Source organism: Coturnix japonica, chromosome 7 (genome assembly GCF_054131305.1).
Source record: "Coturnix japonica strain WE chromosome 7, WE-NBRP24, whole genome shotgun sequence".
In the NCBI taxonomy this organism is placed as follows: Eukaryota; Metazoa; Chordata; class Aves; order Galliformes; family Phasianidae; genus Coturnix; species Coturnix japonica.
In genome coordinates, this window is record NC_140669.1 from 33,508,246 (window position 1) to 33,528,213 (window position 19,968).

Consider the following 19,968-nt stretch of genomic DNA (forward strand, 5'->3'; position numbering starts at 1 on the left):
AGGACACTCAGGGCCAGGCTGGATGGATGCAGTCAATTCCAGACCTACGCACTTGATTTGTCACACTGGTCTCAGAGCAACTCAACATTTAATTCACTGAAGGATTTCAGAAGTAATGACAAACACGAGAAACACATGATCTAAGCTGGGAGGGTGAGAGACAGGAAAGTGAAGATACCTAATTAGGTGCAGCTGGAATAGTATTTACTGCATTGCTTGGAAACTTCCACATTAGCATATAAAAAGGCTGTAGGGGGTCAGGCCAAAGATTCAGCTCTGGCAGTATCCTGTTAGTGCAGCAGGGCCCAAGAGAGGATACCTCAGTAAGAATTACAATATTTAGAAAATAATATGTATTACTCCCTGCAGACAGAGAGGTGTGCTAGGGGAGGTATGTGCCTTGATCTGACCAGTACTTTGTACTCACCATGCTGAGATGTGCTTATAGCTTTGTACAGTTGTGTCTCTCTGCTGAGTGATGCTTGGTTAATGCAGTGAGTTCTCCATAGCAAACCAGAGAGGCTAGTGCAAAGCTTAGGGTTTGGGAAGTACTGCGTGCTTAAAGGAATGCGATGGTGAAGGCTTGGTGAGTTGCTAGTGGTTAGTCAGTGAGTCTTCTTCATGTCTCCTAACACAGGCAACAGATCAAGAGCCTAAAACCTGCGTTGTTCTCTGTATACATATCTGTTATAAGTCTGGCTTTTCCTATGAGTGTTGTTCATAATTGAACTTGAATTCAACTGAATGAGGTGGGGTTCAGGTACTGATGCATTAAAAATGGTAACAGCTTTGGGATCCAGAGTGTTGGATGGTGGCAAGGCCCTGGGTGCTCCCCCTGTCTGCTGATGAAAGCACATCACTACTGGAGTGTATTCATTACTCCCAGCAGGATGGTACATGGTTTAATTATCTTGTTTCTAATGAATGCGGCTAGTGATGTTGGTACTGACTCCTGGTTAATATTTCTTGTTAGGACTGGAACTTCTCATCATCTGACATCTTTTCTGGGCTCACTATTGACCCTAATTCTCTGGTGAAGAAACTTGACTTGGACTCCAGAAGCACCGTTTCATTCAGGACAGGTGAGGAGCAGGATCTTGATCTGTAGGTGCCCACAGGACTGTGAGATGTTTTGGAACCGCCTGGTGCTGGAGGAAATAACCTTTTGTGGCCAGGAAAGCCATCGTAAGGACAAAGGTTTCTGCTGTTTGATTAGCCTTACAGGTGGAAAACATGCAGTTAATACTGGAGAAATATGTTCATTGGATGGAGCTGCTGTATTTTGAATGGATACAGCGTTAGATTGTGAACAAAGACTCATTTACTTCACTTGGGACTGCATTGACAGTGTTGGGCCTGGCAGATGTTGGCCTGGTGTCCTGTGCTCTTACAGGATGCTGCACTTTTAAAAGGGGCTTTGGTTTGTGGCTGCAGGACACAGAAAGACACGTTCACCATCTGTGCTTCCTATTCCCTTGGTGTGGAGCTCACTTTGGTCTACAAGATAATGCTGGTCTAGGCTGTGCCTTCATGTGGATGTCTTCCAGCAGCCAGAGGCCCCCAGGGTATGTGGGGACAGCAGAGCCCAGGCTGTCACCTGGCCTCCAGGCTTCCTTAGCTTCTGTTTCTGCTTCACCATCAGGTGTAATTCATGCCCCCTTATTTTGTCAGCAAATCTTGGAGGCTTTCATTGTCCTGTCCAGGCTAATTTGGCTTGTTCCTCAGTAGTGCTTTACCCCTGGTAACCTGAGAGCAGACAGTTCTCTTATCCTGTGCTATGCTGATGCTGGGTACACTGTTCAAGGACTCCTGAATGGAACAGTTAGGCTTACCAGGGGAGCGTGCAGTGAGAGGAGTTAACGAGGGGATGATAGTGGCTTTTATTTCCTGTTGTGCAGAAAGAAAATGCTCCCATTAGCTGCTTAGTTGTAGACAGAACTTTGTTTCTGCAACTGCTTCAATAGAAACTGATGGCACAGGTGATCTGACCTGGTGCAAATGTCTGTTTCAAGATGTGTGTGACTTCCAAATGCTTCATTTGTAAACATAAATTAATGTATTCTCTCCATGCCCATTAATGTTGTGTGATTTCGCTTTCACGTAGGGAGTAGTCAGGGCTATAAATAACCCAGCAATTATGCAAGGGCTAATGGTCACCTAACCTATGGTGAGCTGTGGCTGCAGTAGCCCCTCAGTCATGTTTTAGACATAGGGTGGGGGAAGGTTGTGTGAGGATGTTTGCTTGAGATGCTTGTTCCCTGCACAGAAACCTTGATGAAATGTATTGTTTTCAAAACACTGAGCTTATTGTTTGTAATTCTCTTGGGAAAAGGATGCATGCACATGTGAACATGGCCATCTCTAATTAAATTAGACAACATGTTGTTGAGGACTGACAGCCTGCAATCCTGGTCTTTCCTTGCAGGCTACAGCTGTGCGTGTCTGGTTTATAAATAGACCTGGGCTGCTCATCACTGTGCACTGCTGATGATGCAGATGTGCAGTGCCTGGCAATGTTTAATTCACTCCTGAGGCTGTGTGCTGGTGTCTTTTAGATCCTTTGTGCTCTCTGCACTTTCCAAACGATCAGCTAAAGACAGCTGTTCGTTCAGGCACTTGGAACTATATTTTTAAATTTTCTAATATTTCTATATTGTATATCATGTGCTTTATCTCATGAATCTGGTCTCTTCCAGTTATGAATCTAGTCTTGGGAAGAGCTTGGAATTAGCTTTTAGTTGAAGTCAGCCTGGAACTTGGCAGTGGTCAAAAAACCGTAATCAACTGTTGGGAAGTAGGAGGAAAAGAGAACAAACTTGAGAGCGGTTATGCCCCTTTATGAGTAAGTCCGTGTTACCTGCAGATCTTTAGTACTGTGTGTCGTCTTGCCCTCCTTTTTTCAGAAGTTTTACACTGAGCCAGGAGAGGTTTGGAGAAGGAGAGATGAGGATGTCTCTTCAGCTGGGCAAGAGCAGCAAGGGAGGGTGTGATGGAAATCAGAAAAGCTGTGTAGTGAGGGAGAGTGGCTGCATCTGCCACCTACTTCATTACAATCCTGGCAGAGACAGTGAAAAGAGCAGACAGTATATGTGCACCAAAACACGATACTTGGTATGTTGTGTAGAATTCAGTCCTGGCTTTGAACAAGTGTATAAAGTTCATGCTGAATGCTTCTGTAGTTTTAGAAAGGGGTTACATGCATTGGTGGAGTTCCTGTTTTCTGTGGATTTCTGAGGATTCTTAGTACATCTAGTGGAGCCATGTGCCCTGTCAAAACATCTGCTATGCTCATTGAAAAGGTCTTGTTGCTTTCATTAGAGGCAAGCCTGATTCAGAATGCTTGTGTTTGCTGATAAGTACTGGTTTGTTGGGAAAATGGGAACTTGCAGCATGAGAAGGAGAGGGTGAACTTGTAATTCAAAATGTCACCTAAATGGAATTCATTTCAGTTGACCCTTGCATCTGTGACTGTAGAGAGATAGTGGCCTAAAGTGGAAAGTATTTTAATATGAGGAGCTCTGAGCCACGCTCTGCTATAAAGCAGACCTACTGCAACTACTTTCTTGTGCTCTGCTTCTTGTCTTTAATTAGTAGCTCATCTTAACACAGGATTCCAGATGATTTCAACATGCTTGTAAGTGACAAAAGCCAGCGATGTTATGAACACTGGGGTTAAGTCTGAGTTGCTTGCTGAATGATTGCTTCCTATCAATGTAGTTTACTTAGACACTGACGTAATGTAAATAAAATTCTTTGCCATAATCTAATTCATGCAAGGACTTCTGTTACTAGTGTGAGAAAATAAATCTCATCTGGCAGAGCCTCTCTAGCGTGGGAATTGAATGTTTCCAACTAAGTCAGAACTAATGGCCTGCCATATGGGGAGTGTATGCAGAGCGGGGCTTGTTTCTTAATCGTAGAATCAGGGAATCATAGTCTGTCTTCAGTTGGAAGAGACCCACAGAGATCTCCGAGTTGAGCTCCTTGTTCCACAAAAGACCACCCAAAATCCATACCTTGTGTCTGATAATGGTGTCAATGCTCCCTGAGCCCTGATGTCTCAAAGCTGTGCCCACTGCCCTGGAGAGCTGCTCCATTCCCACCACTCTGGTGCAGAGCCTTTTCCTAACCCTGGTATGACCCTCCCCTGATGCAGGCCACTACAAGGTCTCCCCTCAGCCTCCTCTTCTCAGGGCCAAACAAACCAAGGCACCTCAGCTGCTCTTCGCACACTTTGCCCTCCAGACCCTTCGCCAACTTCACAGCCCTCCTTTGGATGCTCTCTGATAGTATTATCATTCTTACATTATGGTACTCATAATGTCTTCTTACTTGCATACTATTTTGAGCAGTGCTTTAGCTTTACCTCTGGCATTTTTCTTTCAAATAGAGGCCAATTCAAGTGTGACTCTAGCAGACTGCTTTCCTGGGAATGAGTAACTTCTCCTGTAGTTGGTGCTTGCTCCTTGTGTGCCAGTGGTGAGCCAGGCAAGTGTGAAACAGAAATTGGAAGCTTTTGCTTTGTCTGGTCCTGAGCTGGTTAAGGGTCCTGGAGGAGACTGTAAGGAAGCATGGCAGGAGTTACCAAGGCAGGGGGCATAGGCTGATGTTAGGCTAAGCAGAAGTTGTGTTGGGCCTTGTTGCTGTTGAAGCCTAGATCTTCACAAGGTTGTGCAAAGCTATAGGAGGGTTTCAGGCATGTGTGCTGTGCTGTTCCCTTCTGTCTTGGGAGCTTTGGTTCTCTGGTGATGTCACGGAGTTATCTTGATCAATCTATGTCCGTGATGGGGGTAGCAGTAGGCCTGTGGCACCCCCGGCCTCCAAAAATGGGAAGGGAAAAAGGGATAGGGAAATGGGAGCTGGGCTGAAGGAAACAGAGCAGTGGCAGTGATATAAGGAGAAAAACTTATTTTACTAACTACGGTATTGGAATGCAAGATAACACAATATAATACAATCTAATTGAAATTGAGGCTAATAAATCAAATAAAATAAGAGGGAGAGAGTTTTCCAAAGACTGAGAAGCCTACTTTGCAATGGAAGGCACATGGGTTGGAAGCACACCCACACCCACTGCCAGGGGTGAGAGAGAGAGCGAGCATCAATTCTGTGACGTGTTTCCCTCTCTGACCGTGAGGTCCTCTGGGACGTTTAGTTCTTCTTCTCTGTGCTCCACAGGATGTTATGATGTGGAATAGCAATAGCAAAAATTACAAAACCATGATATTCCACCCCTTATTCTACATCACTACATCATGCTTAAAATACATATATACAAGTAAACAATACATAACAATATATTCATAACATAACAAAACAATATATTTATATATACAAATAAGCAATAATTAAAATGCTTTACACACACAGGTCTATATACATATATATACATAGAATTACTGGCTGCACTCCCCCAGCATCAAATTCCCTTGTAGTACAATTGAACATCTCCTTCTTTCTGCATCACCCACCAAGTGCACTCAATGCCACGACCTTTGGCCCAACTATTCACAAGGGAATTTTTGAAATGTGTCCCATTATCAGACTCAATTCTTTCTGGGGTGCTGTGTCGCCACCGGACTTGTTTCTCAAGACCCAATATGGTGTTTTGGGCGGTAGCATGGAGTACTGCATATGTTTCAAGCCACCCAGTGGTTGCTTCCACCATGGTAAGCACATAACGCTTAACATTATGAGATCGTGGCAAGGTGATATACTCAGCTTGCCATTCCTCCCCATATTTATACTTTTGCCATTGCCCTTCTCCCCAGAGAGGTTTCATCCTCTTGGCTTGTTTAATTATGGCACATGTTTCACAGTCATGAATAACCTGTGCAATAGAGTCCTTAGTTAAGTCCACCCCTTGGTCTCCAGACCATTTGTGTGTTGCATTTCTTCCTTGACGGCCCGAGGTCTCATGGGACTGTTGAGCTAGAAATAATTCACCCTTGTTCTGCCACTCCAAGTCTATTTGAGACTTGGAATTTGAGACTATTCACCTCAATTCTGGCAGCTCGATCTACCTGATGGTTGTTTTGTTGTTCTTCAGTAGCCCAACACTTGGGCATGTGAGCATCCACGTAGTGCACCTTTAAACCATATTCTTTATTCAGGCATCACTGTCTTTTCACAGCTCTGCAGCCCAAATAGGTTTACCCTTCCACTGCCAGTTATTTTTGTTCCCACTGCTGTAACCACCCCCATAACGCATTCACCACCATCCATGAGTCAGTATAAAGATGAAGCATTGGCCACCTCTCCCGTTCAGCAACATCTCAGGCCAGCTGGACAGCCTTTACTTCTGCAAACTGACTTGATTCTTCTTTACCTTCAGTGGCCTCCGCAACCTGTCATGTGGGGCTCCACACAGCAGCTTTCCATTTACGATGTTTCCCTACAATACGACAGGATAAATCAGTGAACAGGGCATATTTCTTTTCATTTTCTGGTAGTTCGTTGTATGATGGGGCCTCTTTAGCATGTGACATCTCTTCTGCTGGTGATGCTCTAAACTTTTTACCTTCAGGCCAGTCCATGATCACCTCTAGAATTCCTGGATGACTGAGGTTCCCCATCTGTGCTCGTTGTGTAATCAGCACAATCCACTTGCTCCAGGTGGCATCAGTAGCATGATGGGTGGAGGGAACCTCTCCTTTGAACATTCAGTTCAGCACTGGCAGTCGAGGTGCCAGAAGGAGCTGCGTTTCAGTCCCAGCTACTTCAGAAGCAGCCCGAACCCCCTCTTACGTGGCTAAGATCTCCTTCTCAGTTGGAGTGTAGCACTCTTCAGACCAATTGTATGCTTGAATTCAAAGTCCCAGGGGCCGCCCTCGGGTCTCTCCTGAGGCTCTTTGCCATAAACTCCAAGTGGGACCTTTCTCTCCAGCAGCAGTGTAGAGGATGTTCTTTACATCCTGTCCTGTCTGTACTGGCCCCAGGGCCACGGCACGGGCTATCTCCTATTTAATCTGTTCAAAAGCCTGCTGCTGCTCAGGGCCCCATGCAAAATCATTCTTCTTTCGCATCACCTCATAAAAGGGGGGTTTGGCATCCTCCAAAAGCCCGCTATAAGACTGTGTCTCTTTCTAGCTAGTCGGTGGAGACATGGCAGTGATTTTGTCAGTCACATCTGTTGGGATGTGATGACGTCCATCCTGCCACTTTATACCTAGGAACTTATTCTCCTGGGCAGGCCCTTTTACTTTGCTTTGCTTAACAGCAAAACCAGCTCGCAAAAGAATTTGGATTATTTGCTCTCCTTTTGTGAAAACAACTGCTGCCGTATCGCCCCACACAACAATGTCATCAACGTACTCAGGAGCACCACCCTGTTATCAAGTCTGCCTCTGCAGAGTCACTAGCTAGCCCTCTCTGCACCTGAACTTCTGCTCTGGTGTTCCAGATTTGCTGGGTATATCAGATAACTGCTTCCTTCTCTTTGGATTCTGTAGCTTATTGTCCATTTCCTTTCTCCTTATGTGTCCTCATCTATGGTTGGCAGGTTGGCTTTGTGGTCCTGTGATGGAACCGTGTATTAACTTCATGTGATGTGCTTTTTTGTTTGTTTGATTTGCTGGAATCTGCATGTCATCTCTGTTTTCAGCATTGCTGCTCCTACAGCTCCTTTCTGGTACTGCTGCAGTGGATTAGCTGTTGTACTTGCTGCTTGCTAGATTGCACCTGTGGCCAGTCCCCTGTTACTCTTTATGAGCTGTAACAGGATACTAACCTTTGTGTCTTGTAATTCGCTGCTGTCTATTTCTTGGATTACTCCTTGTCTGTGCTAGGGCTGCTTTTCCTCTTCTATCCTCACCTCTCAACACATTTGTGCATGAATTGCCACCATATGAGTCAGAGTTGTGCTTCTGAAAGGAGCAGTTTTCTTCTCTAGGGAGGGTGTTTGCTGTCTTACTCCACAGAGTGTGGTGTAGTTTTGCCCTTCCTGTTGTATCTAATGCTGACGCTGTGTACCTTCTTTAAGCAGCCATTTGGTAATATGGCATAGTAAGAACAGGCTGGAGGTGCTGGCAGTGTTATCAGTGCAGACCTTCTGGGCCTCTCTGCACCTCCATACAGCATACTGCCTGCTGTCTTGTGCAGCGTCCCTAAAGCATCTAAAGCATCTCTGCTTTCCTGTGTATGGTGCTGTACTGGCCTTATGCAGCTGGGTTTCCAATTTTGTTTTGCTTTTTTCTTTCCTGGTGTTCTAGAGAGTCTGGAAGTTGAAAGACTGAAAACATCCTGTTCTGTTTTCATGAGTTCATCCTGTCTGAATATCACTTTTAAGCCTTTGCTGCGTTTTCTTGATGCAACTTTGGGGTGTTTTTAAATCTTCTCCTTGTGATAACTATTCTGTACAACCCTAGCATGGGAAGCTACTGGATCTTAACGATTCTGCTGCTGACAGCTTTCCTCAGCGTTTTATTCTGGGCTAGTAAGCAGTAAGTAAAACACTGTCCATTTCCAAGCATTGACCTGAGCTGTAGCTAAACCTTTCTTTTATTGTACCCCTCACTGGTGTGACACAAACTGCAGGATACTCTCTGAACCGTATGAATGGGATGGAGCACTGACTGACATGGGGCAGATGGAGCCCAGTTCATTTCTTATACAACAGTAGGCTGAGAACATGAACATTCTGGAGGAGGAGTGTTTAAAAATATTTAATATATAATATAATACAATGTAATTAGAATTGGAGCTAATAAATATAATGAGAGAGAGCGTCCAAAAGCTGAGGGCCTTACTGTAATGATGAGAGGAGACAGCACCTGCAGCCAAGACAAGCCAGAAGACTGAAAAGGAGGAAAAGTCAGGTGACTTACCAAGGCTGCTCCCCCTGAGTGGAAATGATAACAGAATGGAAATGATAACAGAATGGTGAACAGTCCCTTGGGAATGTAGTAGTTCTTTTCCGGGGCAGATACCCAGACCTGGAGCGGTAACTCCTTAACTCCCTGTGCACTACGTGATGTTATGGTGTGGAATACTGATAACCAACAATCATAAAAGCATGACATTTGATAACTCAATATACCACTTCATTTGTAAATCATTTCAGGCCTTAGAACTACTGGCAGTCTGCTTTTGACTATGGCTTTACCTGGGTAAATTGCTTGATGTGGCAATTTATCCTACTTCCTACCTCTCTGCTTTTTGACTAAAATCCTTTTGCTTTTTTTTCTTTCTAAGTCTTTAGGAGCTGTTCTTATATTAAGACAGATAACCTTGTAAGGGTAATTTTGCTCTCTGATTAATAAACAGACCTTTACAGAGCTGAGTGGTGTTTGAGAGGAGCTCTGACACTGACAGATAGTATAGGAAGCCTCTCCAAGATGGTGTTTATCTGCAGAACCCTCCATCAGAAGTCTGTAGATTGCAACAGATCGCCTCACGGCCAGGGGACTCTTCCGTTGCTTAGATTTAAAGGGTGAAAACCAGTGAGGCCCTACCTAAAGAATCAAGTTGTTAAGTCCTGAACTGCATGGGACTGCTTGAAATTGAAAGCACTGACTTATTGCAGGTAGCTTGAGTTAAAATTTGAAATACAGTGGGACTCTTCTGTAACTTTAATATTCTGGTTCCTTACAAATAATTTCAAGAGAAAGTCCACGCTTGTTAAAATCAGTTTATTATTCATTGTCTGCACAGTGTGGGGCCCTCTGTGAGAACAGCTGCGTGAAACTCCAGCTTAATTAGAGTCAGCGCAATTAAATTAGGATGGCTAAATGCATGGCTGAAATCTGTGCTGTTTCAAGTGCTTTGACTTCTTGCGACAGTGTTTCCATGTTGTGAGTGCATTTTGCCAGACCACGGAAATCAGTTGTGTTAATATTTATGGAAGTAATTAACTTTTTTTTTCCTCCCTTCTTTTCCCTATGGCTGTGGCTAAGTCCTTATTCTTAAAATTAACATTTTAAAAACAATTCCACAATTAGCTTGTGGTCATGGATACTCACTGCTACACAAACAGTAACATTTTCCAGAATGTCTGGATCTGCCAAGATGTTTGCAGTCTGTTTCAGGGAGAGGAGGCTGTCAGTAGCAGGAGGAGCCTGAAATAAGTCTTCGGAATTTGCACAACATGTCAGATCATTCTCCGTGCATATTCTGCTTGATTCCTGTGACTGTGACATTCACCAGCTATGAAGGTGGAAGTGTGTGCTCACCTGGATGGAAGGGAGATGAGCCTGGCTGTTGGAGCAGCAGGGCTGAGAGCTGTGCTGCGGGGAATCATAAAACCATAGAGTCATTGGGGTTGGAAAAGACCACCAAGATCATCAACCCATCACCACCATACCCACTAAACTGTTTCCCTCGGTGCTACATCTTCTTTTTTCATGAATACCTCCAAGAAGCAGCTGTGAAGCCACATCCTCTGGCCTTTGTAAGACTTGAGTGCTCCAGTGTGTGGTTGTTAGGTCCAGCATCAGTCTCTTGTGCTATGAAGGGGCTCTGCTGCATTGAGACTGTTGCATCCAGATCAGGTGTGACTGGCATAGCAGCTTGCATGTGGTGCAGCATCTTGCTCTGTGAGGTCATGATTCCCAGAGCTTTAAAAGGATACTAATGTAGCAAGGATTTCTCCTTCTTAATCAGTTTAATATGTTCAGATGTCTTTGCACAAAAAAAAAAAAAATCAACCCTGCTTTGAAGAATACTGGAGCTGGAGAAGATAACAAATTAAAATCCACATGTTACAGCCTTGGCATAATTGAGTTACACAATTACAAATGCTTCAAAAGAAAGGAGGCCTGGTTCTGCACTGGTGGCAAAGATACTACCCCACATTGAGTCCAAGTAACAAAACTGTCCCATGGGACATGGCTGGAACAGTTATGCCCTAAGTAAATTGAGAAAGAAAATCCCATGAGGGGGAAGAAGTGGTTGTGGAGACAGCCAGACTGACAGCTCTGGAAGTTAAGAGCTCTTCCCTTGTCACCAGAGCAGGTATGGAGTTGTGTCAAGCTGTCAAACATTTCTGAAATACATACCCTGGAAGTTTTATTTTTAATGTACACGCTGCTTAGAATATTGGTGGAGACTGGTGAAGGGTGGATGAGAAGTCTCACTTCTAGGTTGTCCCTTCTGACTGGCTTGGAGCTTTGGAGCATCACCTCAGAATCAGTCTCCTCTTTCTTCTGATAATACAGCTGGGTAGTGTCTATGTGAGGAAGATTATTTTGCTTGGGTATTCTTCCAAGGGTCTTCTGTGTTAAGATTGCCATCCATATAAATCAGATCGCTGGATTACTAGAGATAAATCTCTGCTTTGCCAGTGTATTATCTGAATCGTGGGCTGTGTATTTAATAGTAGAACTCTCCAGAGCTGATGTCTGTAATTCAGACTAAGTGGGATCCATGGTATTATTGTATGTAAGTTATCCTTTAATGGAACAGCCTCACTGCCTAAGTAAGCTTGTTTGTTATGTTTTAGTATAGAGTCAGTTAACAGTAATCCTTCAGTTACCCTACTGACAGCTCATAAGTTATAGTTATGGGAAAACTTAATACTCACGTGGAGCTTTCTTTCTTCCTCAGTCCATCAAAATCACTATACACAAGAGGTATATAGTTCTGGTTTCTCTGCTGAGATCCACCCTGCTTAGGGGATCCTTGGAATACAGAGGTAGTAAAAGATTATTTTTGAACAATTTATGGGGAGGATTTTCTTTACACTGTATGAATGCAACAGCTTGAACTCTGTTTGCCCGCTAACTTTGTCCAGAAGTGGCATTATTGATGATCGTATGTGGCATAACTGGTAAGGGTACATTATTTGGGTTTAGCTTTTTAGTCAGTTGGCTTATGGAAAGAAAGTAAGAGTTTTGTTTCCTTGGTTTTTAATAGAGAGAGTTTGTTGTGCTGTAAATCTTGATGGACATGGCCTAAGCTAAAAACAGTGAGTTCAGAAATATTCTGGGTAGTTTGAGATGGTAATTTGTGCAGCTTTTTATTGAGCTGGCAGTGTTACAAGTATGCCATGAAGCTAACCACAGGACATGAGTCGTGCAGAAGAATGCGTAGAGAGTCGGCTTGAAGGTACTCTGGAAGGCATTCGGTGTAGTGCTGTCGACAATAATTACAGCAAAGTGAGGAGTTTCAGAGGGTCTGGAAGGGTACTGCAAGGAAACTCCCTTCCTGGCCCACTAGCACTGTTTGCTTGATTGCATGCAAGAGACGCGTGTGTAGTCAGTAGATCTCCTTAAAGAATTTGGGCTTCTGAGGTTATTTTGCACATTCGTACTGGACAAGGCTGTGTATGTTCGTGCTTTGAGCTGATTTACTTCTGGTGCATTTTCTAGTAATCTTTACATCTCTTTCCTTCTCGTTCCTTTTGAAAGAAAGATTATTTGTAAATTCAGGTCTCTGGATGTTGTTACGAAATGGGAAAAGGGCTTCTGTAACACGGCTAGGACATTTCCTAACCGCTGCTGACACAGGCTGTGTCTGTACGTGCAGAAGCTATTTTACAATGTATTTCAAGTTGAAAAAATCCTGGTATACCAGCCAACAGGTACACGATGTCTCTTCCAGACTGCAGGAAATCTGCTGGCAGAAACCATGATTTTGACTTTAAGTTACTTTGTTCAGTAGCACTTTTAACTGATTCTCAGTGATGTTTCAGCTGTCACTCATGGTTCTTGTCATTGGTTCTTGATCCTAGGGCTTGGCTTACATGTCCTCTGCTGCAGCAGATGCACATGATGTGTTAGTAGATTCTGTTTATATGGGGTTATTATAACTTCATCTCTCTTCTTCCTCCAAAATAGAGGGTGTTGGCCTCCTTCCCTGTGTTGGGTGTAGGTGGCAAGGTTTTGCTTGAGGGGGAACCTCACAGGAGGAGGCCTGGACATAGCCAGCTCCAAGGGACCCATGAACAGTGATTGTAAGGGATAAGAGACTTCCCTGTCTTCATCACTGCCCTCTTTTGGGTTGGAATGTGCATTTTTTCCATCTTATTTTCTTTCCCCTTCCCTGCTGAAGTGGGGAGAGCACCCCATTTGCTGTCACTATGTGACTGTAGCTGTTGTGACTGAATTCAGTACTAGGCTGAAGCGTTGCTCTATGGCTGTTCCTCAGCCCCCCATACTTGCTCTTTTAACTGACTGTTGAATCATGAAACTGAATGTGCTCCAGACTGACAGACACCTTTGCATGAGGAACTGAATTCCCTGCCAGTGACTCATTTTTCATTAGTGGAGGCAGCTGTGGAAGGACGTTCCTCTATGTTTATGTTATACTTGCACTTAATGATTTAGTCATGTAACAGATATTTCGTAGCCATGACCTACTCTAAGTGATCTGTTCTTTGAATGCCTTGGTATCTCTTGTGCCACATTGCAGCCTTCAAAGTGGATTGGAACTGAAGGACGGTTGCTTTTGCCATCTCTCTGTTGTGCGTGTTTTGGTCATGGAAGCTGCAGAGGTGATTGCTGGTATACTTGCCCGTGTCCTGAAGGTTGGAGTTTCTCCCTTTCTCCCTCTCTTTGGGAAAGGAAAACAGAACCAGATGTGGTCATATACTCTAGTTAAAGCTTGGGAAAATACAGAAAAGGTCTTGGATCCATCCAGGTGTTTCTCCTGTATGTCTAGATCTTGCTGCATCTGTGACTTCATTGCTGACAGCTCTGCAGCAGAACAGGGCATGCCTCTGGCAGAGCAGAGCGTCTCTCTGAGAGTGCTCTGTTTTAGATGTTAGATGTGCTCATTAGAGGGCAGTAGAATAACTCCTCCTTTTTCTAGGTCAGCTTTGTATTTTTGAATGATATTTTTTTGCACTGCAGAAGGCAAAACAAATTTTTCTAGCTCTTCTTTCAGTTTTTCCAAATGTGATGAGTGTATAAAACAATGCCGTCTATATGAAAACATTGCCCAGTGTGAAGGATCATAGAGCAGTGATAGTAAAATCAGCTTCTTGAAGCTTCTAAGTACTGCCAGCTCAGGGGAGATGGAGCTTCTGTAGGATTAAACCACAAGCAGCTAACACTGTATGTGGAGAAGCATCCAAAGGAATGCTTCACTGCTAACTTGTTTTTCTCTCAGCCTAATTCTTATATGACCTATATGTCCATAGGGATCTATTGATTTATTTCTGTACCCCAGCTGCTGCCACCACCTTTTTCTGTTTGAAGAAAATTTTAAGGAGACAGACTTTTTTTTTCAGCTAAAAGTAATCTTCAATGAGATCTGCTAGTACCCCTCCTCTCTCCCCCGTGTTTTATAGAGAGCCGTAGCCCTGTTTTGGCTTTTACAGGTCGTGTATTTCTGGCTTTAGAAAGAGCTGTGTGGAAATCCTGGCTAGCGGTGAACATCTCCAGCACATGTTTAGTTTACTAGCAGTATTTTGCACGTTGGTAACCTCTCTGGGCGGAGTGAGTTTGGGGCAGCTGGTAAAATGAATTTTTCTGTTTTTATCAGCATCAACCATTGTTCCAACAGATGGCTCAGATTTTGCAAGGTTCTCAGTGAAAGCAAACTACATTCACTAGAAGAAAATTAATATTTCAGAAGATGGACAAAGAGGTTTTGTTTTGAGAACCTTTGGTGAATCTTTTCTCTCTGAAGCTCCCAGGCCTAGTATGGCACACCATGCATGAGAGCTGTCAGGGGGGACACATCAACCTTCTGTCTCTTCCAGAATGTTCCGGGTTTTTGCATGGTGTCTTGCAGATTTTCATCTCTCCCTCATCATAAGGAATATATTTTCATGTGCTCTGCTGGGACTCAAGTCACAGGTCCCTGCATGTATTTTAGGGGCTATGTGTCCTTCAGGTGGGTGGGGGACCATGGCAGAGTGCTTGGCTGCTCAGCTCCATCCTACAGTGTTTTAAAGGGTAGAGATATTTGAGTCCACAGACCTTGCAATGGAGCAGCCTTCTTGATACTGGCAAGCATTGTTCCTAGCATAGTTTGGATCAGTCCGCTCTTCTGGAGAAGACTGTGCTTTCTGGGTTGTGTTCCACCAAGAAGCTGGCATTTTTTCATGTCTTACATTGTGACACTTCAACAAAGGTAGGACTAATGGATTATTCCCCGTCAAGAAAAGGAAGCTGAACAAAGCCAGAAGAATGAAAAGTGCAGTGTAGTGCTGGGCAGCTGTTGGAACATGAGATAAAAATGAATAGTCTGTCAATAAGATATAAGAGCTTAAATTCAGTCTTACACCAGTGATGGGTCTGTAGGTGCGTGGTGTCTAAACCTGTTTGACTATTTGGTCCATATAAGGAAATCTACAGGCAGTACTTGTGCCAGCAGTCCTCATCACCGCAAAGAAATGCTGTTCATGCCAGTGTCTCCAGGGCAATCAACACAATATGAAATGGTTTTATGCTGTTTTTTTAATTATTATTATTTTTTTTAATGAAAGAAAGTCTTTCTTTTTTAAGAACGTACCAGATATTTTGCCGGGAAAGCTGTGTTCTCCGTGGTTGTGTTTTGCATATAGTATTGCAAGACAGAGAATTTGGGGAAGTGCATTTTTTTTGTTCAAGGAACATTTTCCTTACAGAAACAGTTCCATCTGAATGAATTCCTTGGGTTTGTCTGGAGTCAGTGAATGTCCTCGCATGCTTTGTACCGGACATCATTGCTGTGTGAGCATGGAGTAATGAGCGCGGTGCAGGGAGGTGTCTTTCTGAAGCCATCGTGAGAGGCCAGCACGTCTCACAGCTCTGTGTTTTGGTGCTGCAAAGATGGAGGCAATACTCAATGTCTGGTAGCCCTGAAAGCTGAGAGTGTGTCAGATAAGAACTTAACAAGTACTTACTCTGCTTTCATCCTTCCTCACTCCTTGCTTTCTTAAAGTAACATAATTGAAGTTCCTTCAGTATCTTTCTCCCATCGTTACTGAGCTCATCAGGAAGAGCAGATGGTATAGATGGAGCTGTGATGGGAGCATTCCTTCATGCTAACACCGGTGTGTTACGAAGTCTGGGCAGTAGTGTATGCCATTCACTGAGGCTTGTATTGTCATTGCTTGCTACTGACAGCATGAAGTAGATGGAGCCCTGCCACTTTAAAAAATAGCTTTAAAATAGATTCTGCCATCAGAATGTCATTCCAGAATGGGTAATGGATCCTGTCTTGCAAGTTCAAAAGAAGGAAAGAGGGAGAGGTGACAGAATGGAGAAAATGTTAGGTTCCCTATCTCTTGAAGGGCCCAGATCTTCATTTTTCTTTCTTTTTCATTTTTTTCATCTTCATTTAAATGAGCTAAACAGGTAAATTTGATTAGAGAGGCTTGCTCTAATTTAAGACTTATCTTCTGCGAAAATAATTATGGGAAAAATGATGGGTGCCCAGCAGGATTGCAGGGTCCAGCTTCAGCTGGAGTTGAAGAAGGCTGTAGGAGGTGTCTGCTGAGGTTTGTCTCAGGGCTGGGCCCTGCAGTGGGCTGTGTAGGGCAAGGCAGAAGGGGAAGGTAGGTCTGGGCTGTACGGAGAGCAAGAAATTACCCAGCTGCAGTGTGCTGCCTAAGATGGGGGAGCTGGTGATTGTATTAATGCCTCAGGGCTTCTGGGAACTCTGAATTGTTTGCTGAAGCAGAAGAGCAGTTGAGACAGAATAAAACCAGCAGCACTAGGAAATGTCAGAGACTGAAAGAGGTGGTGAAACAGAATTCAGACTGATTCCACTTTTAGAGTGTGAGGAGGGAAGGAGACTGGGTATGCTGGGCACCTCTCGGACTGAGTGCTTTAATAATGAATTTCAGTTCACCTGGATGAAAAGATTATGGATTAGTCTCATTGGGCTGTATAATCAGCAACAACAACAAAAGCCTGACAGAACTCTGCCACTTGAATTACTTGAATGGCTAAAGAGCTGTTATGGTCATATGATCTTAATATAGAAGATGGACCACCATTGTCATGTACATACTTCTGGTATTTCCAGTCAGAAGCAGACCAGAGCAGTATGAATTACTTACCTTGTATTTCCCAAGAGATTTTTTTTAGCAGCATCTTCTAATGCATTCCAATTTTAAGATCTGCTTTAGGTGCTCTAAAACCAGGAAGGAGGATGAATAGGTTATGAGGTGCAACCAGCTCTGTGCGTGGCTAGTACTGTGTGTTGCTTTTTGCCTCACTGCTTGTAGGCAAAGCTGAGCATTGAGTAGAGGGCTGGATGTCCAAGATGTCCCTGCTTACAAATCATTTGGGAAGCTTACCTGGATACTTTCACTCTCCTTCCTCCTTTTATATTTATGTCAGCGATAACAGTTCTCTGTTCGTGCAGCAGTTTATAAAACCGCTTAGAATACAAGTGGTGTGGGAACCAACTGATAAAAATGTGACTAGGATCTAACAGTGCTTAGATTATGTAAGTGATGGAAGTCTGCAGGCATTGTACAGGCTGAGCTGTCAAATTCTTCTCCATGTCTAGGGCCAGAATTATCTCTTTTACGTTGACTTGAGCAGACTGTCATGTAAAAGGAGTAAATGTGATTACATGTAATATATGGCTGTCCAGTGAAAGAGTTTATGATTTCCCTTTGTGCTCGCAACTGTTAAGTGCTTGGGTTTCCTGGTAAGCAGCAGCACTGACAGCTGCAGATGGCTGGATTAACTCCTTGACGCATGGTTGTGCAACAGATAGGACAGCGTGGAGATGGGAGGAGCACAGTACACTAATCTACCACAAGGACTTAAAAATCAAGGGCAAGCTCTGGCACGTGATAACTTTTTTCATTTCCCTGTCAATGTGTGGCATGTGAAGAGTGTAGAAAAGAACCCATAATACAGGGAGCCTAAGAACAGACATCCAAGAGAATCTGCCAGAATTAATCAAAATAACCCAGTGGAATTTTTGTTGTGGCTATAATGAGCTCTAAGAAAGATTCAAGGCAGTAGCTCCACGAATACTGATCAGGGCAGCAAAGATGTATCTCTAGAAGAAGCATTTCTCTTGCTTCCATTTCCACTGGTGCGTGGGCATTGCCTAAGTACTTGAGGCTATAAACTTGTAGAAGATGACATCAGGGATCATCTTTGGCACAGGGGAAAAAAAAGCCAGTCTGGAGGTCTGAATTAATAACAGTGCTTGCAGTCAAATGCAATCATTTCAGAACATCCTTGTTTATCTGTGGTTCAGCCTTTCAGCACTGATGGTAAAGACATGGAATATGAGTGATGATTAAATGAATCAGAGCTCATTTGCCTTTAAAAGATGACTATTTGAGAAAGGAGGAGCTGAGGAAGTTTAGTAAATACAATCACATCTCTGTAGATGTACAGAAATTAGACTCATTCCTAGTCCCTTCCAATGAAATAAGTGTCAGAAATGAAATAGAAGATGCTGGTTTAAGGGTGAGCAAAAATTTCAAGAGAGGTGTACAAGAGGGTGCGTGGCATTTAGTATTCTCATCTATTCTGCCTACTTAGTCCTTTTACACTGCAGTGATATCTATCTTTCCAGCAGCAGGTATGTAGCCATGCACATCACAGCACTGGTGCTCTGTGCACTGCAAAGAGTTTGCAACTCCAATGGCTTTTTTTGTCTCCTGAAGTTGCAGAAACCAACATGCCTGTGGTAATTGTGCTGTTTGTCTATATAATCATAACATTGTCGTTTTATTCCTAGTACAGTTTTAAAAACTGAAATGCAAGTGTTAATAATCTGGTCTTGCACAATTGACTTCAGTGCAGTTCTGTGGCAGGCCTATTGGAATCAAGAGGAGCTGGTTTAAAGGATGTTGGGGGGACAGATTAGGCTTTGGGCTTCTTTCTTCACTTCTATTTGTACCACTTTTAACTGAGCATCTCGTAATCTTCCCAGTCTGTTTTGCAGTTGTTAGAATGCACTTGCTTTCTATTCTCCTAATGCTTCCTGCTAGCCTTCAGGTCTGTCATGGAACTAATTAGCAAGGAAAAAAACACATGGGAGTACATTTGTCTGCCGAACATGGTAGGCATTTGTTGGTAACGCTAACTCAGGTAAAGTATAAAAATGTAAAGGTACTGCCTTTCTGTAAGAAACAAGGCAAGCTTCTTTGTTATTTGGTCCCAACCAGGATCAGGCACCTGAGGTTCCTATCAACCTGCAGAGGAACAGGCACCTTGTCCCTTTGTCCCAGCAAAGGATGAGTCTGGTAAATGTCCGAGCGTGGCCCTTCCTGCAGCCTCGGAACTTGCTGTCATCCTATAGACACTTTTCCAGAGCATCTTGGTCAGCGCTGCGGAGTGAGCTGAAGTCACTGTTTGACTTAGACAACTTTTGAGCATCTCCAAGGAGTGACACTCCAGCATCTCAGGGTGAGCTATGCCAGTGCTCAGCTGCCTGTTTTGTGGGAAAAGTGTTCCCTCAGATGGAACCTTCTGTGCTTTAGTTTATGCCCTTTGCTTCTTGTCCTGTCAAAACAGTTGTTAATTTATTGTGCAATTAGTAATTTCCTTCTTATGCTCTTAGTTCTACTGTCTGACAACAAATATAAAAATAGCTACTTCTAACTTCCACTGTAGAAAGAGGTCAGAATCTTGTGCTGGATTTGCAATAGACAGGAAGTGAAATCTGTAAGACAAAGATTACAGAACAGCATTAACAAATTGTGGGCTTTCCTGTCAGTGCTCCACTGATTGGTCAGACTTACCAGAAAAACCAGAGAACAATGTTGAATAAAGGTAGCTTTTCTCCTAGTATCTTTTGTTTTGTAGGTATCAAGGTATTTACATAACAGTTTCAAAATGATATAACTAGTCCTTGCTTGCATGCACAACTTACTTCAAGGGGAAGGGTGTTTCCAGGGAATTGAGGTGAGCTGTCCTGTGGCAAGCCTTGACCTGAAGGGAGAGATCTCCTGCAATGTTTTCCCTTTGGCTTCAGCAGCCTTGGAAGATGTGTCATGCCAGCATGAGAACTGCAGCAATAAGAGATTTCCATCTTATAGTGCATGGCAGGATTTTTGCAGCAGTTCAGGTTTGGTTAAAAGTTATGGCCATTTTGGTGTGGTAGTAATGCTGAACACATTAC

At 43.5% G+C, this 19,968-nt stretch overlaps 1 protein-coding gene across 2 annotated transcripts in view; it reads left to right on the forward strand.

Annotated features, from left to right (window-relative positions):
• Positions 1 to 19,968, forward strand: part of SLX9 (SLX9 ribosome biogenesis factor) — a 47,768-nt gene that overhangs the window by 1,217 nt on the left and 26,583 nt on the right. For both annotated transcript variants that reach the window (XM_085553781.1, XM_015867811.3), the window contains exon 2: positions 974 to 1,082. Coding sequence is in view for 1 of the 2 variants with exons in the window: in XM_015867811.3 (XP_015723297.2) it covers positions 974 to 1,082 (109 nt within the window). In the remaining variant the exon portion in view is untranslated. The remainder of the gene's footprint in view (positions 1 to 973; positions 1,083 to 19,968) is intronic.